This window comes from Xiphophorus couchianus, chromosome 15 (assembly GCF_001444195.1).
Source record: "Xiphophorus couchianus chromosome 15, X_couchianus-1.0, whole genome shotgun sequence".
NCBI lineage: Eukaryota > Metazoa > Chordata > Actinopteri > Cyprinodontiformes > Poeciliidae > Xiphophorus > Xiphophorus couchianus.
Window position 1 is genome coordinate 705,662 of NC_040242.1, and position 22,246 is coordinate 727,907.

General features: G+C 37.4%; 1 protein-coding gene across 2 annotated transcripts in view; it reads left to right on the forward strand.

The window, feature by feature from the left end:
• map3k5 (mitogen-activated protein kinase kinase kinase 5) overlaps nucleotides 1-22,246 on the forward strand; it is a 74,550-nt gene that overhangs the window by 34,946 nt on the left and 17,358 nt on the right. For both annotated transcript variants that reach the window (XM_028040256.1, XM_028040255.1), the window contains 12 exons: nucleotides 3,409-3,579; nucleotides 5,529-5,641; nucleotides 6,898-7,057; nucleotides 8,244-8,397; nucleotides 8,491-8,598; nucleotides 10,069-10,121; nucleotides 11,383-11,478; nucleotides 14,174-14,255; nucleotides 16,152-16,285; nucleotides 19,010-19,137; nucleotides 19,264-19,400; nucleotides 20,707-20,812. In XM_028040256.1, coding sequence (XP_027896057.1) covers nucleotides 3,409-3,579; nucleotides 5,529-5,641; nucleotides 6,898-7,057; nucleotides 8,244-8,397; nucleotides 8,491-8,598; nucleotides 10,069-10,121; nucleotides 11,383-11,478; nucleotides 14,174-14,255; nucleotides 16,152-16,285; nucleotides 19,010-19,137; nucleotides 19,264-19,400; nucleotides 20,707-20,812 — 1,442 coding nt within the window. The remainder of the gene's footprint in view (nucleotides 1-3,408; nucleotides 3,580-5,528; nucleotides 5,642-6,897; nucleotides 7,058-8,243; nucleotides 8,398-8,490; nucleotides 8,599-10,068; nucleotides 10,122-11,382; nucleotides 11,479-14,173; nucleotides 14,256-16,151; nucleotides 16,286-19,009; nucleotides 19,138-19,263; nucleotides 19,401-20,706; nucleotides 20,813-22,246) is intronic.

Genomic DNA, 22,246 nt, shown 5'->3' on the forward strand with positions numbered 1-22,246 from the left:
AGACCTCTGCCGTACAACAGAGACGCCGCTCCATAATGCCTGAGAGCTTTAATTACAATGACATCATCGTGTAGAAACCCAGATGATGATCTTTTTGGCTCGTTCAGAAAGCTTTTACATTCCTCTGGTGGAAGGTTAATGCATGATTTATATTGCCAAAAACTGTACAGCTACTATGTGCACAGCTAAAACCAGATGTTTACATACCACAGCTAAAAATACACAAAACTTTCCTCACTGTCTGAGATTAAAGCAGACTAAACCTTCCCTGTCTGCGGTTGTATTAGAACATTTTTATTTTCTCAGTACCAGGACAATGAGGGGAGAATATTTTTTAAAGTATTTTCAATGCTTGCTTTCTTAAATGTCAGACTTCCTGCTTTCTTTTGTGAGATCTTGTAAAAATCGAGATACTGGACCTCCACAAGTTGGTCTTTAAAGCCATAATATGATTTTAAATCCTTCATTTTCACATTTTAATCATTCAGTTGTGCTCTTTTTAAAGATTCCTCACATAAATTCAGAAATGCACCAATGAGAGCCTCGGTAGGGTCTTAATGCTGCCAATCATCCTCATGTATGTGCCCTCCTTTCTCTCTACTATGCTACAGCTAAGGATAAACAGTTTTCCTTTAATAGTAAGTCTTTTCTCCACCATTTAGCAGCGCATACACAAGTATTATTGACAGCACTAAGACCCTCCTCCTCGCTCTGATTGGTTGTTTTTGGCCGTTTGGATTTCTGTAGATGGAAAAAGCAGCACTGTGAGAAGCTTGATTAATTTCTTTATTTTTCAGATTATTTGTCTCTGATAGTTTTAACAAATATGGAAAAAAACCTATCATTTATAAAAGTTACATATTGCACCAAAATCCAACGCAAATGTATGGGGGAAAAAAATCCCTTTAAAATCCTCTCATGTTTCTGGCACTTAGCAGATAGAAATAATTTTTATAATCTTAACTGACCTGAAACTGGAAAAATTGCATCTGATGTCATGTTAGAAAATATACCATTATCTTTTAATTCAGTGTGTTTAAACTTCAGGTTTAGGCTCTGTCCAGTTAAAAACATTTTATTGCTTTGTTATGTAATTTGGTTAAATAAAACTGCTCTATTTAAAGCAAAACTAACTGAATTCTTTTGCTGAAGTGTTATATAATTGCCTTTACTTTGGTTATTTCACTGTGTTCTGACTCAGCACGGTGCGGCCCACTCAAAGCCCTTAAATTAACAATATGTGGCCTAAATAAAAGCCGAGTGATTAATTTGAAGCTGTTGCTATGCTTCCCTAATGAATCTGTCGGGTTTTTAGCGGCTCCTGTCTCAGTTATGTGGGTGTTGAACAATGAGCCAGTTGCTCAGGTTGGCGCCTGACAGGAGCAGGAAGAGGATGCCCTCTATGCAAATACGCATCAATAGTGTGGAGAGGAGAAAGGCAGGAAACGGAGAACAGGACGAGGAAAGTGCAGGTCTGTGTGGACCGTCGTCATGACGATAGCCGTCAGGCCTCGTGCGGTATTTAACCTTCACACCCTGGAGAACTCAAATCTTTTTTGTTAATTTTCAAAGCGTGTCCAGAATAAGTCTTCTTAATCTGAACTAAAAGATTTATTGAAAGGGGAAAAATGTTGGTAGGAAACAAAGTGAAGTTACATCCATTTCCTTCAAAGTATTTGAAATAAAAATAAAAACAAAAATGAGTTTTTACTCACATTTTGCTGTCATTCCAGCTGCTTTTTGGGGGGTAAACCTCTACTTAGGGGCGAGTATTTATCGTATCATTTATCATGATAAATTTCTTATCATGATAAGAATTTTGATTTAATATTGTCTCGTTAATTTCCAATTAATGATGTTTAAGACATCATTAATAATTAAGACCGTCCAAAAGTGTCTGAACTGTTGGGATTGTTAGTTTTACTGTTTTCTTTCTACTGTTTGTTCAAAAAGACAATCAATACATATCAATAACTTTGAAGATATGATTAAATTCAGGCATTATGTGTCACTCCATACGCTTACCTAAAAATAATAAATAGTTCTTATTGTCACTTTTACTGTTTTTATATTAGTACCACAAAATATCGTGATAAAAATTTGAGTCCATATCGCCTAACTTTTCTAGTTCTACACATTTGGAGACTAACATTTTTACAAGCTCAGACAGACTGGATGAGAAGCATATGTGAAACTTAAATTTCAAGTTCTCCATCTGAACTTTGACTAGACCATACTAATGGATGCATATGGTTTGATCAAAGCTACTCTGTTGTAGCTCTGATCATAAAACAGAAGAAATCTATTTTAGGTTGGTATCTTACATAAAATCTTCATAAAATAACTGCAGCTGTAGTTTGACAAATAAGGAGAAGTTCAGTATATATGACTTTATTTGGAAGAGAAATTATTATTTATTGTGTACAGAACTGTGCAAAAGTCTCAACTAATGCCACATTTCTTTGCATTTTGTTTCTAAGCAACCAAACTTTCTGCTGAGGTGGTTTTGTTTATAACTTATTTAAATTACCTGAAAATCTTTCTTTAGACTTTAAAAGCTGCTTTACTTCAAAGTTGCACCCAACAATTATTTGAGTTATTGATTAATCTCATGGTTATTCTGACGATTAATCGTTTAATCTGATTTTAAAAACTCACATTCTGAAGATTTTTCTTTTAAGCATTTATTAGAAATACATTAGAAAATCCAAAAATAGACATTTTATTTACTTACATGCAATAACATGGAATCAGTTTAGTGAATTTGAACCTTGTGAAGCTAAATCTGAACAACTTAAAGAGTTTTGGGTAAAACATATTTACAGTCAAATGTTTTTGTTGATCTTAACTCCAAAATGTATAAAAATCTTTTAACAGTTTTGGCCTTAATTATTGATCTTAGTATGTTGTTCTTTCAGCAAATTAGATTTTTTGGGGGTCTGTGCTCCAGTTAACGATTAATCGATCAATCACTACTAACATGATTAATCGTTTCAGTCCAATTTTACCTAGTTTGTGGCAGAAATGGAACAAAACCTAAGTTTTGAGAAGCTACTTTTTTCTCATTTCAAGTTTGTTTGTAGGAGACATCATGAAGACAGTTTAAAGAGAAGAAAAATAAACTTATCAGAACATAATTACCCTCCTTGTCCCGTAATGCAGCTCATTGCATGAATATGAGAATGTTGTAATGACACTTCAACATTAAGACAATCTATTTACGAGAGATATTCCCAATTTTCAACCAACATGTCTGGATCTGTGGTCCAAGCCAATTAATTAGCTGCTTTGTTATTCCCAAATGTCTCACACAAGTTGGAAAGTGTGTGAAATTAGATTTCTGTCTGACTCGTTGTTTTTGGTTTCTGCTTTTTGTGTGTTTTGACACTCGTGCGTGTGTGACTGCAGGAGGAACCTGCCTGGTGACAGGCAGAAAGCGCTGGACATCATGCTGCCCCTGGTGGAAGGGGAGGAGCAGGTAGCGTCGGACATCTACTGCATGGTGGGACGGATCTATAAGGACATGTTCCTGGAGTCTCACTTCACCGACACTCAGAGCAGAGACAAAGGCACCCTGTGGTGAGAAAATCTGCCGGGATTTCTGCGTGTATCTGTGTATCGGTTACATTTCTGCTCATTTGCCTCTTCCAGACACTGAGTCACCAATAGATATTGTTAAAATAAGCTTTTTGAGGGACAAGATGTGTAATAGCTGTGGTGACTCACTGTGGTTCATCATGGCAAGATGTTTTAATCCAACATTTCCAATTAGCAGGAAAGCAAAACAATTTGTCGGTAATAAGATTTATGGTTTTTATTTTCTGCAAATTGCATCTCATTACAGCAACAGGATGCAAAGCATCCTTTTACATTAATCAGTTTGTCACACTTTGCTGCAAATATGCACAAAAATGTGAGACGGAACAGAAAGGGTGTCAGTCATGTTAGGATATTAAATTTTTATGGCATATAAAAGGAGAGAAATGTTTAAAGTTTCATCAAATTTGAATACCACATTGGGTACAATAAATTTATATTAGTTTTACTGCATTGCAAAAAAATTTATAAGTTTTGCTTATGTTTCAGGGAAACCCAAAGATTCATTATTTAAAAAAAGAACATGGGGAAAAATATTTAAAAAAAAGGAAAACAGGAAGAGTGGGGAAATTAAAAAAGCTAAATGAGAAAAAAGAGAAAAAATTGAAAGAAAAAGTAGAAGGAAAACAGAAAAGAGAGAAAAGTGAAATTATGAAATCTTCCAACTTGAAAGTTTTTCAAGTTTTATTGCAATGAAGTTGTTAATCCTGCAGAGCATTTAATGTCAGTTCAAACAGGAAATTTGAACATTAAAACTACCGTATTTTCCGGACTATAGAGCGCACCACACTATAAGCCGCACCCACAAAGTAAAAAAAAAAAAAACTGAAAACGTACTAAGCCGCTGGTATCTCCGCTGCTCTCGGTTGTCCACAAGGACGCAGCGGAGTGCTGGGTCCGTTATAAATCTGCTATCAAGGACGCAGCCCTGCGTCTCCAAAGCCGAACCTTGGATTGGTTCACCCCCAGTTTACGTGCAGCGGCTCTATTTCCATCCTGTACTGCCAGATCGATACTCTAAAAGCTGCATCATATGAGTTTGAAAACATTCCTCCATGGTGCCTGCTGCTAGCATGTGCTTGTTCTAAATTAAAATTAGCACTTTCTTCTTTGATTTCCAATTTTGACTTCCAGTGATTCACTTCCTGCTAAAGAGCCCCCTGGTGGTTGAAGAAAAATCCACAGAAAAACTTGGGGAAAACGTAGCGGCTTATAGTCAGAAAAATACGGTAAATGAAAAAAAAAAACAGGAATAATGGGTGAAGATTTTGCATAATTTTTCCTTTTTTTACTATTCATAGTAGTTTATTGAAGTGTTAACACTTCAACGCAACACAGTTCTATTCCTGTATTCTCATAAACCTTATTATGAGGGGAGAAAAAAGGTTATTTTAATTTAAGCTGCATCATAATAAAAAACAATCCTCAACAGCATGAATTCAGATGTGATTGTAAACAGTTTCTTTCCTTTGGAGAACAACCCAACACTCGGAACCAGTCAGAGCAAACTGAAACTTGCCCAACAACACAAGCCGTCTGATTATCGTCTAACAGAAAATGGCAATTAAGACCTCATATATTTGTTCACTGAACATGCAGCAGAGATAATCAACCTCCCATCTGGCTGGCATTTTCAGTTTCCATCTATAAAAAAGAAGCTTGTATGAGGCTCTAATAAGTTTCGCACATCATTCTGCAGCAGAGCAGATTGTCATTAAATGAATGAAATCTCTCGTTATTTGGAAGCACTCATGATTGCTGGTTGGCAGTTTGTGGCCCCAGCTCAATAAGTCTAATTGTTTTTATCCTCCATCCTCAACTATCTCTGAAAGCCCTGTGAATTTTTTATGATGCCTCCTAGAGGCCTGGGCTTTGGGATGACGCATTTCTTGGAGGAACAGCGTTTATTGGACTTTTTGTTCTGCTCTCAGGTTTAGAAAGGGGTTTGAGTCTGAGCCAACACTACACTCTGGGATCAACTATGCGGTTCTCCTGCTGGCAGCTGGACACCAGTTTGACTCTTCGTTCGAACTCCGAAAAGTCGGTAAGTAGACCAGTCCATTAACTTGTGGCTGATTAAAATTATATCTGCCTTTGTGCAGGAAATTCTTCATTACATTAAAACATTTTTATATACTCACATCAATCTTCTATGTATTTTAAAGTGAAAAATTGTTTTTATTAGGTAAATCTGTTAAGTGCCTGTCATAAATGGTGCTTTAGCTTTGATTGTTTCCTCAATAACAATATAAAGGTTGATGGCTCCCTCTCTGTCAGGGTGTGTACTCATTATGTGTTCAATAAAGACTAATGAGCCCAGGAAGGCTTGTTTGTCACTGAACTGGGTTTTCCTGGTTGACTGGAAGTCTGTACTCCTCCTTAAGAAGATTGCTCCATTATTCATTTCATTTATTATTACAGCTCATTTGTTGAATGTTTTTTCTTTAGCGTTTAAAATCTTTTACTTCTAAACATCTTCAGCTTTAAGGAGCCTTACATAAAACAGTTACTCCATTTACCTGGTAATGATGGGAAAATTTAAATCTCTTGGGGAAAAATGCATTGTTATGAGTAAGATATACTTTTTCCATCATTTTTAAGGAATTATTTACTTAAAATTAGCTCCTATGCTGCAAAAACACTAAATCTTATCAAGTATTTTTGGTCTAGTTTCTAGTGAAAATATCTTATTACACTTGAAATGAGACAAATGAACTTAAAAGTAACATTTCAACAAGATACAGGAGCTTGTTTTAAGTAAATAATTCCTTAATATTAATGAAATAGTAATAGTTCCATTGATTGATAAATAAACTTATAACATGGGGAAATGTCTTGGTACAAGTTAAATAATTTGCCAGTGGAACTTGTCTTCTTCTTCATCAATATTAAGGAATTATTTACTTAAAACAAGCTATATCTTCTTGAAATGTTACTGTTAATTTCATTTGTCTCATTTCAAGTGTAATAAGTTATTTGGACTAGAAACTAGACCAAAAATACTTGGTAAGATTTTGTGTTTTTGCAGTGTTGAAGCTTTTAGTGACTGAAACCTCCAGTCTATCTGCAGCTAAATCCTTTATGAGCAACAAAAAGAGCAAAAAATGATCAACTTTCCTTAACAGTTCTCTGAAGCTAAACATGCAAAAACTAAAATCCAAACTATATAACATCCAAGCAGAGCATTGAAGTACCTTGGTGTTTGTTTAAGTTTGGTCTGACTTGTCCGCAGCCTAAGAAGTCAATGTTTCCTTTTTTGGATGAAATGCTCATGTGTGATGACTGGATTCTGCTTTCCAGGAGTTAAACTGAGCAGCCTGCTGGGGAAGAAGGGCAGCCTGGACAAGCTGCAGAGTTACTGGGATGTGGGCTTCTTCCTGGGCGCCAGCATACTGGCCTGCGACAACACCAGGGTCATCCAGGCCTCCGAGAAGCTCTTCAAGCTCAAGGCTCCCATCTGGTGCGAACATGGACAAGCCTTTCTCAGATCAACATGCTAAAAAAAAGCACATTTTGGTCCAACTCCTTCACCAACTGCTCCCAGTGTCGTTTTGATCTGGAGTGTGCTCGACTTTCCCTTGAAGGCGCAGCAGCCATATGTGGCCATTGTGAAAACATTTGGTACATTTTGCATTAAGAGGAGAAAAGATCACAGGAGAGTGTGTTTGCAGGGATGTGAAAGAAAAGCCTCAGGAAAAAATGTATCAGTTAAATTAGCATCTCTGTGTCTCTAAAATGTTTCTATTTGTTAGTCTGGTTAGTTTTATTGACCTTTTGATCAAAATAGGGATGAATTTGTCCCATGTTGTGTCGATTTGAAGGAGAATGTGAGACTGTCGTCAACCTTGAGTTGAATTTCTTTCAGCTAACAGCTCTTTGGAGGAAAACCTTGCCAGATCTAGAAAACCTTTTTTTATTCTTTTGGTATTTTTCCTCAATTATTTTAAGTTCAGTTACTAAAACGTTTCTTTGTAAGTCAACAAAAGTTTCTAAGAATCCCATTTACAGCTGCCTCTCTGCTTTTCATCTTTGATTTTAAACCTTTCACTCTTCCTTACAAATATATTCAGCTATAAGTAGTGAAAACTATTTGTAGTAGTAGTATTCACTAGGCAGCTTTATATTTTTATAACTATTATAAATGTAGTATTACATTTTACAGTTATAAAATGTAATACTACCTATATGTAGTGAGTACTATAAGTAGTATTCACTAATATATGTAGTAGTACATTAACAGATATAAAAGTGCCTGATAAGTAGAATTTATTTTGACTCTCATTTTCTCTGTGCCGTTTCCTAGCAACCCCACTGGAGTCCAGCCCCATCACCTAGCAACCCAGTCAGAGTTTGGGTTTGGATTTAAAGTGACGGAGGCCCTAAAATGGCTCATTCTGAAAGAAGCTTAAAATAGGCAGAAGTGACCAGACTAAAATCAAGAATAATAAGAATAGTTTTGTGTGAAAAATGTAACTTTTTAGGCCTGTTGTAACTTGTTCAAGGAAGTACAACAGGTTTTTTTTAGATGTTACTCAAGACTTTTGCACAGTTTCTTAATCCCATTGTGTTTTTGTCTTGCTGTGTGGGAAAAAACCCTCCTGTTTTGTTTAGATGGTTTTTCACTGGGTTTGTTTGGTTGTGTTCAGGTATTTGCGCTCTCTAGTGGAAACCATCTTGATCTACCAGCACTTTAAGAAGCCCGGCAGCGAGCCGCCGGCACCCAAACAGGAGCTGGTAGACTTCTGGATGGACTTCTTAGTGGAATCGACCAAAAAAGACGTCTCCTCTGTTCGATTTCCTGTGAGTAACAAACTCAGTTCTGCCCCACAAAAGAAAAACACTACAGCATTGAGCTCATTCATAAAAAATGAAATAATAAATTTTTCCCTCAAGGTGTTGATACTGGAGCCGACGAAAGTGTACCAGCCTTCGTATTTGTCCATAAACAAAGATGTGGAAGATAACACCGTGTCCATCTGGCACGTTGCTCCAGACGATAAGGTGTGTATCCAACTACTCTATCGTTCACGTAAATGTAACTTTTTCCAGTAGTTCTTTATGTTCTTCACATTTTTCAGACAAAAGGATTAGTATTGAAGGATACATGATAATGTCATCATGGCATTACTTATAGTTACTGCTTGATTCTTTTTAATTTCACACTATCTGAGGCAACAAAAAGAAAGTGATGTTATAACTAACGCACAGTAATAAAACTTTCCAGTTGTGTTTCTTCAATTTTGAGTTGTTGCTTTAATATTTGTTCTCATCATTATTTATTATTGGGAGTTTGCTGTTTGCAGACCAAACAGCAAACTCTGTCTGGTCCTCCTAAAAACTGAGGTTTTGGTTCTGTTCAAGTGAACACCGGTTTGGTTCGAATTCATATGTGAACATCAAGTGAACCAAAGTATATGGACTATAGTGCAGGGCATTCTGGGTAAATCCAACCAAAACAACCCTGCAAGTCGAACGCTAGCGGGAGAAACAGCTTGTGGTCTTTAACAACAACAAAAGAGAAATTCTACAACTGCTAGCATCTGACGCCATTTTGGTTTACATTTTACAAAAACGAAGTTGCGCTTAGTGTCTTCTTCAGAGGTTTTTGTGTCAGTTTTTCAAAGAGTGTGAAAGCGAACCGCACCAACCTAAAATATAACAATGTTGCAACTTTGGTGAGTTTATCTAACCGAGTCTACTGGAGATTCAAAAACACATAAAAAACTTTGTAAAGTAAAAAATAAGTCATTGCAATGAGTTTAACACCAAGAGGGATATGCTGTTGTTTATTTGTACTTGTAAGAATCGTAAAGCTGCATTTTGACCTGGTTAATTTTTCTCATAAAAGAGATGCAATGATCCAAATCTAACTTGGAGGGTCCAAAAGCATGAATGCATGTTTCCAGATCTCACCTAGAAAGAAGAGCAGAAAGCTTGAAAAGATCCCTGAGACAAGAGGAGGAGGATTTTCAAACCAAAGAGCAGCATCTGTTTCTTAGACGGCTATGGTTTACTTGTGCAGGATGTTGGGAATGTGGCTTCTTGTTCAAAATTGTTTCAAGAAAAGAAACTACAGTATATTGGCCACATTATCTGAATATTTATTCCAAGTTCAGTCCAGAACGTTTTAAGTATTAGTTCTTGAATTTCACTCCAGCTAGAAATCAAAATACGATTAAAAAATGTTTTTGTACAAACTGTTGACAGGCTGAAGAGCAGCAAGTATGTTGACAACATAAACAAAATGAAATGGTTGTAATTTGATGTTATTCATAAAATGCATTTAACTCCCAATTAAGGAAATACAAGTGTATAAAAATACTTCACGATAATAATGTTCCTGAAGCTTGAGCAGCCTCAATTTGAGTTTTATTACTTTTAAATCGTCCCCTCAGACTAATATTCCTGTAATGATTTAATTTCAGCAAAACAGTAATTATACTGTTTTGATGTATTATTATTTTCTCACAGAACAAGGGGATACACGAGTGGAACTTCGTTGCCACATCTGTTCGAGGCGTCAGGTAAGTGTTTGCTGCCGTAATTTGAAATTTCAGTTTTAGAATCAGTCGTGTCAGACCAAGGCTGTGTCACCTGTCACGATTTTTTTATGCTCTGCAGGCTTTTCAAAACAGATCAAAGGCTCTACAATAAGTTCTTAGCAGAGACCTTGTTGCGTCAACGTCTGCATGACGCCTCAAAAGTTGCAGTGACAGCTTGTGTTTGTGTGTCAAAGTAAATTAGAATGTATAAGTATTCAATACAAGATGATTAATTTTGGCATAATGCTAAAAATCTGGGATTTCATGGTCAGTTCTGTAGGATTCTCTAAAACCAGAGGATGCTTAAATATAGTTATGGATGAGAAGAACAGCATGCTCTGAATCATTGACAGTATTTACATTATGAAACCTGGATGGGAATTCATGCTTCCATAAGTTTGCCTATCAATCAGTCGACTCTTGGGAGCCTCTGCTTCCCTCTCAGCTCTACAGGGACGCTATGGTCCCGAAATGCTGAGCAGCTTCTGCAGAAAAGGAAGCTAGTTTTTCTGCTTTGTGTGGATATTTTTTATGCATATTTTGGTTCCCAGGATTTGTTTCTGTTCAAACTTCTAAATTTCTTTAAACTGAAATCTACAAGCATTGGTTGTAATGTTTTGCTATATGTATAAATCTACTGCTAACAAATGCGAGGCGGCTCTAGATATTTGATGCATGAACTCTTGAAAACTTCCAGCTTGCATGTTTTCATGAAAACATGGCGATCACGTCAGCAGACTCCATCAGAGTCTCCGATCTAGCTTAGACTGTTTTTATAATGGCTTGCTTTGCACCTATTTTCCGCAGCCCTCAGAGGAGTTCAGTGTCAGATCTCAGAGAAGTGGAGGGCCGTCCTCACATGTTGCTAGGGAACAACTCCTTCTCCGTGCCCACTCTGCCTGCAGACAGCAGCAGGACACAAAAATGGCTCTGCAGGCTACAATACAACCACACATGCAGACACTGGCTCAGCATATCCGGCCTTGGCTCGCTTAGAAACGAACAAGCAATCATCTCATGGGACAAAACTTTGAGCTGATTTGGAGTATTTGTGCAAAAACTAGCAGCATCCTGCAGCACATGTCTGAGCAGTGCTTGGGTTTATTTAATTTAACAGATGTGCACATTTTGAATCTTGATATTTAATGTCCAAGAGTGCCAACTAGCTAATCTTCATTTGATATGAGTCACATCTCTGTGCATGTGATTAGGTTTCAACTAACTCTGGTTTGTTCCTCCTCAGCATCTCCAAGTTTGATGAACGCAGTGCCTTTCTCTACGTCCTGCATAATGCAGAGGACTTCCAGATCTATTTCTGCACAGAGATGCACTGTAAAAGGTTGGTCTGCCTCTTCGGCTCCTCCGCTGCGTCAGACAGGCTTGCAGTCATTACTTGGCTTAATGCAGCTGCCAGAAAACACAATAATGCTTCCCTAAACATGGTTACAGCGGCTTGGCAGGGCCGTACTATTAGTTTTGAAGTACAGTACTGTTGTCAGCGTTATTAAAGGCAGTTCTGTGTATTAAAAGAACTTTGTAAGAGGTTTAATCCAAAACTTGGACTTTGTGACAAAAAAAGTGAAAATATTGAAGTTTATCATTTTTAAAAATGTACTTCTTCAATTTGTGTTTTTGTATTTAAATTAAGACTTTACTTCTGTGAAACAAAATAATAAATATAATTTTCTGTATTCCTGAAAACTGATAGATAACTATTTAAAGTTAGCTAAAAATGTGTGTCAGTGCATGTGAGCTGTTGCACAGTATATTTCTAATTTTGGCAGGATGAAATACCGAAATTATAGAAACCCATTTAATATGGGATTTAAATTACATATCCTGGTCAACAATAACAGAGATTTTTTTTACATTAAGGCCAATTTAATGCCATCCAGATTAATGGTTGACTAAGCGGTTTCTTTTTCAGAGTTTCACATTCAAAGACGACCAATTCTGTCTCATCAGGGTTTAAAAGCAACAATTTTAGCATAATTCAGGTTTTTATGCTTTCCAGACATGCCTGTAATCTACCTAACTGATATAATTCATGAGGATTTATGGATAAATGTAGCTGAATTTCATCAGCGCACGAGAAGAACGTTACCCCATGTTGTCTGATTATTTTAGCAATTGGAGGCATATAGTAAAGAGAATTGGACCGAGTAGAGAACCCTGTGGTACTCCACAAGTAACCCTGCAGTGTAAAGAAAATTTATTTTTAACATGAATGTGCTGCAAGCCAATCAGTGAGATTTATTTGTGCTTGATGCAGTTTTTTCTGGTTTTATACACGCTCCATTCCAGCGTTAATATCTGGTCTCACCATTTCTAAATTGTTTAGGATTTTTCACCTTCGTTTCACTCCTGACCACCAGGTATCCTGGTGGGAAATATGTCTCAACCATTTTCTTTAATTTCCACACTGTCATGTTCTCCGTTATCAAATATTAGTGACGGACTACACGGTATATTTTGCAGAGGCACGGGTCCAGAAATGACTAATTCAGTCTCCTCAGAATTTAAAAGCTTTGGGTCATTCTGGTTTTTATGTTTTCCAGACGTGGTATATTTCATCAGGATTTCTGGATAAATATAGCTGCATATCATCAGCATTGCAGTGGAAATTTATCCCATGCTGTCTGGTTATTTTAGGAATTGGAATCATAAATTAAAGAGAATTGGGCTGAGAAGAGAACCTTGTGGTACTTTACCTTTAATTTGAGTGTGCTGCAATCAGTAATATATTTCACACATTCTCCACTCCTGCTTTAACCAATGTTAAAAATTTCTACCTTTTAACCGTTTGTTAAATCTCTCTGAATGTCATCTATAGTTTAGACGGTATTCATCTAAATGTTTTAGGGTTTTTTCCCTCCTGTCAGATCTGTATCCTGGTGGGAAATATGTCTCTCTCCTATCAACCATCTTCTTTAATTTCCACACCGTCATGTTCCCCGCCAGCTGCTCTTTGAAGCAGTGCGTTCCGACTTGTGACTCTCACATCTGAGGCTTCCTGTGCCATTATCTGGAGTGTGAGAGTAAGTGAGTCATGCCTGCTGCTGCTATTATGCTGCTCCTGGTTTCTCCGGAGTGACAGCGAGAAAAGAAAGGTAAAAACAGGGGAAATAAAAGGTAGGAGGAAGCCAACAACAGCGCGTCGACGTAGAGCGTTTGTTTTTCTGCGCATTTACAGTATTGCAGGCATGTGTGCACATAAATATAAAAAACAACGCGTGCCACCAAACACCTGCTGGCATGCTGTGCATGACAGCATGATGATCCGATGTGTTAACTCACAGCTTGTGTGCAGTGCAACCGGCAAAGGTTGCTGTATGCATGCGGTGGGAAGTGTGCAAGTAAACAAACTGTAACCCCTTCAGGGACACATCAGCAGCAGTATAACACCCTCTAACATTCAACATTTGGGAAATCTGTTCCAGCATTTGTGGAAGGACCTTTTTAAACTATTTAAAATGTCACCTTATGCCTTTTTCTACAGACGTTTTGGTGTTCATGTTTTTTCGAGGTGTCTGCGAATATTTAAAAGTTTTAAACTAACCCTTATTTCCTGAAAGGTTTCACCGACGACACATTTTTACAAACCGACTAACGGTACCGAAACTCTGTGATACAAATTCCAACAGTTTCTAGAAAGGGAAACGTTGCACTTTTCAGCCAATATCGAGTTATTGCGGTAATTTCACTCTCACGGTTGCAGGAAGCATGTTTTACTTCAGTTTAATCTGATGAAACACTCTTTTAATACGCGGTAAATTGTAAATAACTGCTAGATGTTGAAAGTTTCAGTTGTTATGGAGAAATGGGCAAAAATATTTACTCACAAGACATTTAAAGAACTTTGTAGAGTTAGAATAATCAAAAATATCCAGGTGGAGATTTGAAACTTAGGCTTTAACGGTCTATTAATGGGTCTAAAATCAATTGGAAAAAAATAATAAGTTGGCCTTACATATGTTTAGGTTACAGATTCCTTTAAGTTTATGTTAATATTCAGCATTTCTTGTTTTCGGCAGGTTCTGCGATCTGGTCAACAGTATAACAGAAGAAGCCTTTAAATGCCCTGAAGAAGGAGATTGTGATACTGATGCCTTAGAGGTGAGATGGTTACCAATTTTAAAGCTCTCTGTGGTCTTTAGATTGTATTTTTTTATATTTCACGTCACAGGTTGTTTTTATTATATTGTAACAAGTCATTCACCTTTTCAGTTTTTGTTTTTACTCCCTGTTAATCTCTTTACTTTTCACCACAAACCGTTACTTTCCACATCGTTAAGACAGAAGAAATGTGGTAAAATTGTCTCTGTTTTTGCTACATCCTGTTTTGCTTCAAAAGTACTTTTAAAATGTCACAGGAAGTGTGATAGTTTTATTCAAAGCAACGAGAAAGTCTTTGTATTTCATAGGGAAAATTCTTATTCCCCTTCACTCAAAGCAAATACACCTCGGTTTAAAGCTTAGATTATTTCTCCAGTTTTGGGGGGGATTTTTTGCTCATTAGAGTTTCAGAGTTATGTTCTAATTGAAATCTCTTCCTTTTACATGATAAAAACTGAATTGGAGCACATCTGCCAACAGTTAGAGACCTGCTGCGATTAGGCCTGGATTTCTGCTCCTGCTGTCTGTGTGTTTTAGCACCTGCTGCTAACTTTCACCTGTCTTTGCAGCCGAGGCGATGGAAAAGAAAAGCTCATTACTGCAAAAAATAAAATAAAATAAATAAAAGGAAACACACACTGCTCCCCCTGCTATTATTATTAAAAACCTTTCCAAGGGCTGTTGCAGTACATGTCTAGGATAGACAGATTTTTCTAAGATGGCATAAAGATAAGTAAAAGTGTAATTATATATTTACACCCTTTAAAAATAATTGTATGAAAAAAGGTTGTTTGGAGGATATATGTACCAAAAAAGCAGATATATCAGCAGAATACTGAAAAATTGTACTCAAGTAAAAGTAGCTGTACAAGTCAAAAAATGACTTCAGTAAGAGTGAAAAACAATTTGGTAAAAGACGACTCAAGTACCGAGTAACTGATCAAATTATCAATCATTTAATATTTAAAAATTACATAGTCGAGCAAACCAAAATATAAAGTTATGTCCAAATGTTGGTATTTTACAGAGCAAAGTGAAAATAATTTATATAAATAATTAAATTACTAAATAAAATAAGGCAAAAGAAACAGTTTTCCCAAATCAATTTCTTCCATTATAAAACAGAAACATCTGTGTGTCTGAATGAAGAACAGATTTTGGTTTGTTCCTCATTCAGTGAAGTTACTCAGTGGGTCAAGGAGCCAGAAATTTATCTCAAGTAAGAGAAGCAACTTCATAATAAAGTTACTCAAGTAAAACTACAGTGTAGTAAAAATACTCCTGAAACTACAATTTTACAAAACGTTACTCAAATAAATGTCGTTAGTTACTAACTAACTTTGGTTTTTGATTCATATTTCATGAACTGAGCAGACTCAGATGTTTTAAGTTGACCTGTAATCAAATGGACAATCCTCACAATACTCCTTCAAGCATCAGTGTAACTTCCTACATGATCAACAAACAGACCAGCTGCAAGAAATTGCTCAATTAAATTGGTCTTTGTCTCCAAAGTATCTTACCTATAATATATTTCACTATGTTGCCTTTTTTAAAGGTTTCTTGTTGTACTTCCTTGTACAGGTTAGGATCGGATCGGTCTGTAGTTTATACAAAACATGTTGATTACATTTCTTTGCACAAAATCATTCTTAAATAATGACATTTACGTCTGTTGTGCCTATTTGAGCTCCTTTCAGAATTAGTTGTTTTAGGGCTCTGTCACTTTAAATCCAAATAAGCTGCTCCTGGCCCCGCCCCCAACACACTCTCACATGAAAATGGCTGCAAACTGAAGCGTAATTTTTTTATATAGTATATATAAAACATGTGATCTCACTTGTTGTTGAGTGTCAGTTTTATTCCTCTTGGTTTTTTTTCTGTTTGGTTCTGCAGTACGACTACGAGTACGGCGAACACGGAGAGAGGGTGATCCTGGGAAAAGGCACATTCGGCGTCGTCTACGCAGGCCGGGACCTCAGCAACCAGGTCCGGATCGCCATCAAGGAAATCCCAGAGAGAGACAGCAGGTCAGATGGTCACTCAATGTTTAGAAATCAGTCAAATCAGGAGATTTAGGTATCCTCCTATAAATGGAAAACAACAGTAATTTAGATTTCTGAGCGTTTAAAACAGTTTGGATTGAACCGCATCAAACGCTGCTTGTAGCTTTTTAAAGCACTTTTTACTGTATTGGTAGCACAATATAAGAATGTCCTCAGCATAAAAATGAAAATTACTGTTAGTGTAGATTATAAAAAGAAGGGACCTAGGATAGAACCTTGTGGAACACCATTTTATACTTGAAGACACTTAAACTAAGTGTGTTTCCATTTACCATAAAATTACACAAATTGGATTTACAAAAAACAAATTGCTTAATGGAAACATTTCCAGTTAACATTTTATTTTTACACTATGATGAGGTGGTTTTTCAGCCGAATCGAAGTCAGCGTATTTCGCAAAACCGCCATGGAAACACTGTATTTTTAGAAAATTGGATGTTACTACTGCTGGAAACGATGAAGAAGACGACAGGAAGTGGTTGTAGAAGGATGTTTTTGAAAGACTCATCACATGAAGAAACTTATTCACATGTGATTTTAATTGTGTTTCTTATTTAATGGAAATACTGTGTATCATAAACCTGGCGGGCCACCAGGCTTTACTTGTGCCCCCACCAGGCTTGGCATTGTTAATTTATTTTAGTTTTTCTTTCAATTATTCCCTTTTTAAAGACTTTATAGTTGGTGTTTAGGTATTAATGTTCCAGTCTTCCAATAATGCATTACTATCAAGTGATATTTTAAAACTTCCTATCAACTTTAAACATTTTTTAACGATGACAGCCCTAGCGCCCCGAGCACAGGGTTTAGCAAGTTTCCCGGGAGAAACCCTGTACTGGAATTGTGAACTTGTTTTTTTTGGTATTAGTGGACAGATTTTGTGCACATTTGTCCCTCATGGTGCCTCAAATGATTTAAGTGACGTAGTTGCAAAGTATCAGTATGTAAAATATATTTTGCATGCCGTTTTTACTCCATCAAGGGGTCGGATGTTACCAAACGCCTCATCTGTAAGAGCTTAATTCCGGTCAGTGCTTCTGTTGAGTGCAGATCACATGTCAGCGGTGTCACTTCAGGCTTTCAGCAACTTATTTTTGTCTGAGTGAAGAGCTGGGGAAGCAAATTTTCCCCACCTCTCCTCTGCCTTTTATTCCCGTCTCTGTCTCCTCGGTGAATGCTCGTCTCCTCGCGGTTCCACCTACTCATCTCCAGCCACAAGACTCGTCCCCCAGACGAGACGATCCCGGTGCCACATTTTGCTCCACTAATCACACCAGAAAGTCAGCAGGCTGCTCGGCGGCGGAGAACTCTGTGTGAATAATTTATAGCGGGACAGGAATCTCTAGACGGATGAAGGGGGTGATTCATGTTGGAGGCTGAGTGTGAGGAGAAATAGCTGGCAGGCATTTCTTCAACCTACAGGGATCTTTTGTTCTGCTCAGTTTTCTGGAGTCGCTCTGCAGCTCAGACTCGGTTTTTGGTTTCTGTGTCTGGATCTACCTTTTCTGCTTCTGTCACCTGAAAGAAAATGTGCACTAAGAGAACAGAGGTGCAGAATGTACTTCCTGTGCAGGACAAAAGGCAACAGCAGCCAATATTATATCTAACTGAAAGCCAAAATGCCTGAGCTTCAGGGAAAACCAGTTTTTCTCTAATTGTTCATCTCTCTAAATTTTCTATTCTATATTATTTATCCATCCATCCATCCGTTTTCTGTTCACCCTTGTCCCTAATGGGGTCGGGAGGGTTGCTGCTGCCTCTCCAGCTACGTTCCAGGCGAGAGGCGGGTCACCCTGGACAGGTCGCCAGTCTGTCGCAGGGCAACACAGAGACAGACAGGACAAACAACCAGGCACACAGGGAGAATTTAGAGAGACCAATTAACCTGACAGTCATGTTTTTGGACTGTGGGAGGAAGCCGGAGTACCCGGAGAGAACCCACGCATGCACAGGGAGAACATGCAAACTCCATGCAGAAAGACCCCGGCTGGGAATCGAACCCAGGACCTTCTTGCTGCAAGGCAACAGTGCTACCAACTGCACCACTCTGCAGCCCATATTATTTATTAATATCTAAAAATATATAACTATATTAATTTAAATGCTTACATTTTTATCTACATCTTATTTTTTTTATTTTATTTATTTAATTACATAAATTTTCCTGATTTGTGTTTATATATATATATATATATAAACACAAATATGAAAAATGTGTGACTGAAAAACAAACCAAAAGTTCAGTTTCATAAGTTTTTTTTTACTGAAAGTAACTGACTTGGAAAAATGTTCTTTTATTTGATTTTTAAAAAAAAAACATTTTTTAGTGTCATTTTCATCCTTAAAATACCAAAATATCCACTTAACGTTGTTTAGTTCTGTCTGATTATGTAATTTTTAAATAAATCTTTTTCTCAGTACTTTTTACCAAATACTTTTTTACTCTTACTTGAGTAATTTATTAGATGGTTACTTTTTAATTTAACTTGAGTAAAAATATGTAACTAGTGCTACTCTTATTTGAAAACAGTTTTTGGCTACTCTACCTACTTCTGGAATTATGTCATTTTGTCCTTCCAGTCTTGGAAAAGTCAACACATTTTTCCATTTTTGCCAATCATGTATTGTCCTTTACTTTGCAAATGTGATGCATTTTGTGCAAATTATAAACATTTTTAAACAATACAGGTATTCTCAGCCGCTGCATGAGGAAATTGCTCTGCACAAACACCTGAAGCACAAGAACATCGTCCAGTACCTGGGCTCCATCAGTGAGAACGGCTTCATCAAAATCTTCATGGAGCAGGTGCCTGGAGGTGAGAACAAAACGATTATATTTGAGAACATTTAGAAACGCAAACTCTGAATGTTCTGACGGATCAATCCTCTGCTGCTGATTTTGGGTCAGAGTGATCGTTGATCCTTGTTTTATTTGTGCTCAGGGAGCCTGTCGGCGCTGCTGCGGTCCAAGTGGGGCCCTCTGAAAAACAATGAGCCCACCATCGGTTTTTACACCCGGCAGATCCTGGAGGGGCTCAAATATCTGCACGACAACCTGATAGCTCACAGAGACATTAAGGTGGCTGCTGCCGTCACACACACACACACACACACACACACACACACACACACACACACACACACACACACACACACACACACACACACACACGGCTCAAACCGGACATCCATCCATTTTCTGTTCAATTTTGTCTCTAATGGGGTCGGGAGGAGCTGCTGCCTCTCCAGCTACGTTCCGGGCGAGAGGCGGGGTCACCTGGACAGGTCGCCAGTCTGTCACATCAAACCAGACATTTTATACAAAATTAATATTTTTTTGTACTTCCTCTTTGGTATCTACTGTTTCTAAAAACAAAGTGCTTTAAAAAACACTCAGCAGTTTTTTTGGGGGAAATAAGTTGATGTTTTTTATTGTCTGGAAAACGAGTTGTTTTCAAAAACCTCCACATTCCGTAGGCGCTGCGCCGTTGCCTAGCAACCCCAACCTGTCGCTTAGCAACCCAAGTAAGTTTAGTCAGCTGGTTTTATTACTTGTTGTTGACTTACCATGATAATACCACGTGCTGCGTTCCTGTTGGTTAGCTGTGACTGGAAATCCTTATTTTAAAATATGTTTAATATAAAACAATTATTTTATTATTGCAAATTTTGGGGTAAACGATATTTCAGAAAATAAATTTATATATTTTTAATATATTTCTAATCACTAAATGTAAATAAACCTTTAATTGTATAGACATTTTAAGCAACTTGAGAGAAATTATTTTCAGAAAATGACTAAAATTCATGAGAAAAATTTGTTGTTTTTTTTTCAACGTAATTTTTCCCCTCAGTAAAAAAACATTTGTTCATTTGCAAAGATTTTACTTCAATTTATCCACATTACATTATTCTATGGTTAGAACTTGTGTTCATGTGTTTATTCTATATTCCTTTTATTCTTGTTGGTCTTCAGAAGTTGCTGTTTTCTAGACTGTTTACTAAAAATAATAAGAATTCAACTTTAAAACCCAGAAAAAGACTGAAATAAATATATTTATTTATTTCTGTCAATATTTATTGTTTTATTACAATAAATTATTTTTAATTCAGTCTCTAATATAAGAACATGTGCTTGCCAAGGAAAAAATACCACTTAGCCACTCTTCAAAATGGGGAAGACAAGAGAACATGCCATTCAAGAAAGGCAAGAGAATATGTGTACATTTAAATATATTTGTTTCTTTTAAATTGTTTGTCTTATTAACAAAGGAATATAAAACGAGGAATACATTTTTATTTGTTAGCAATTTGCAAGCATTTATTTTGACTGATATTTTAAATATTATATTCTGGTGTTTTGTTTTTTTTTCTTTTTTCCGCAGGGTGATAATGTCCTCATCAACACCTACAGTGGCGTCCTGAAGATATCAGATTTTGGCACATCTAAAAGATTGGCTGGAATCAACCCCTGCACTGAAACCTTCACAGGTACTGACGCATTTCTTTCTCTCTGTTTTTACAGAGAGACACTTGTAAAATGTAGGTGTCTCAAGATTCCTGCCAAAACAGAAAAAACAGAACCAGCCTCTCTGCACTGCAAAAACACAAAATCCTACCAAGTGTTTTTGTTTTGTTTCTAGTACAGAACTAATAATGTAAAAGAAAAGACAGGTGAGTACCTAAATATTGTACTCAAGTAATAGTGAAAAGTAGTTGTCCAAGAAATTACTCGAGTAAAAATTAAAAAATATTTGGTAATAAGGTAACTCGAGTAACTGATCGATATTTACAATTTTTAACTTACAGCATCAGATAGACAAAAATATAAAGATAAGTGGACAGTTTGATATTTAAGAGACCAATATATATATATTGGTCTCTTATTTATATATATATATATATATAGATATATATATATATATATATATATATCTATATATATATATATATAAAAATTCCCTTCTCACCCACCACGGGTGGTTCTTATCCTCTGAGCTCGGGTCCTCTACCAGAGGCCTGGGAGCTTGAGGGTTCTGCGCAGTATCTTGGCTGTGCCAAGGACTGCACATTTCTGGACTGAGATGTCTGATGTTGTTCCTGGGATCTGTTGTAGCCATTGGTCCAGTTTGGGGGTGACTGCCCCGAGGGCCCCGATGACCACAGGCACCACTGTGGTCTTCACCTTCCAGGCCCTCTCCAGTTCCTCCCTGAGGCCCTGGTGTTTCTCTAGTTTCTCCTGCTCCTTTTTCCTGATGTTGCAGTCGCTTGGTATTGCTACATCTACCACAACGGCTTTCCTCTGTTGTTTATCCACTACGACAATGTCTGGTTGGTTCGCTATTACCATTTTGTCTGTCTGGATCTGGAAGTCCCACAGGATCTTAGCTCTGCCGTTCTCCGCCACCTTTGGGGGTGTTTCCCACTTTGATCTCAGGGTTTCCAGTCCATATTCTGCACAGATGTTTCTGTACACTATGCCTGCAACTTGGTTATGTCGTTCCATGTACGCTTTCCCTGCCAGTATCTTGCACCCTGCTGTTATGTGCTGGACTGTCTCAGGGGCCTCCTTGCACAACCTACACCTTGGGTCTTGTCTGGTGTGGTAGATCTGGGCCTCTATTGCTCTGGTGTTTAGGGCCTGTTCCTGGGCGGCCAGGATGAGGGCCTCTGTGCTGTCCTTGAGTCCAGCTTTTTCCAGCCATTGGTAGGATTTACTGATATCAGCCACTTGGGTTATTTGCTGGTGGTACATCCCATGTAGGGGCTTGTCCTCCCATGATGGTATCTCTGGCACCTCAACCTCCGTTCCCTGTTGTCTGAGATATTCACTGAGCACATTGTCTGTTGAGGCTTTGTCCCTGATGTATTTATGGATCTTAGTTGTTTCGTCCTGGACTGTGGTTCTCACACTCACTAGTCCTC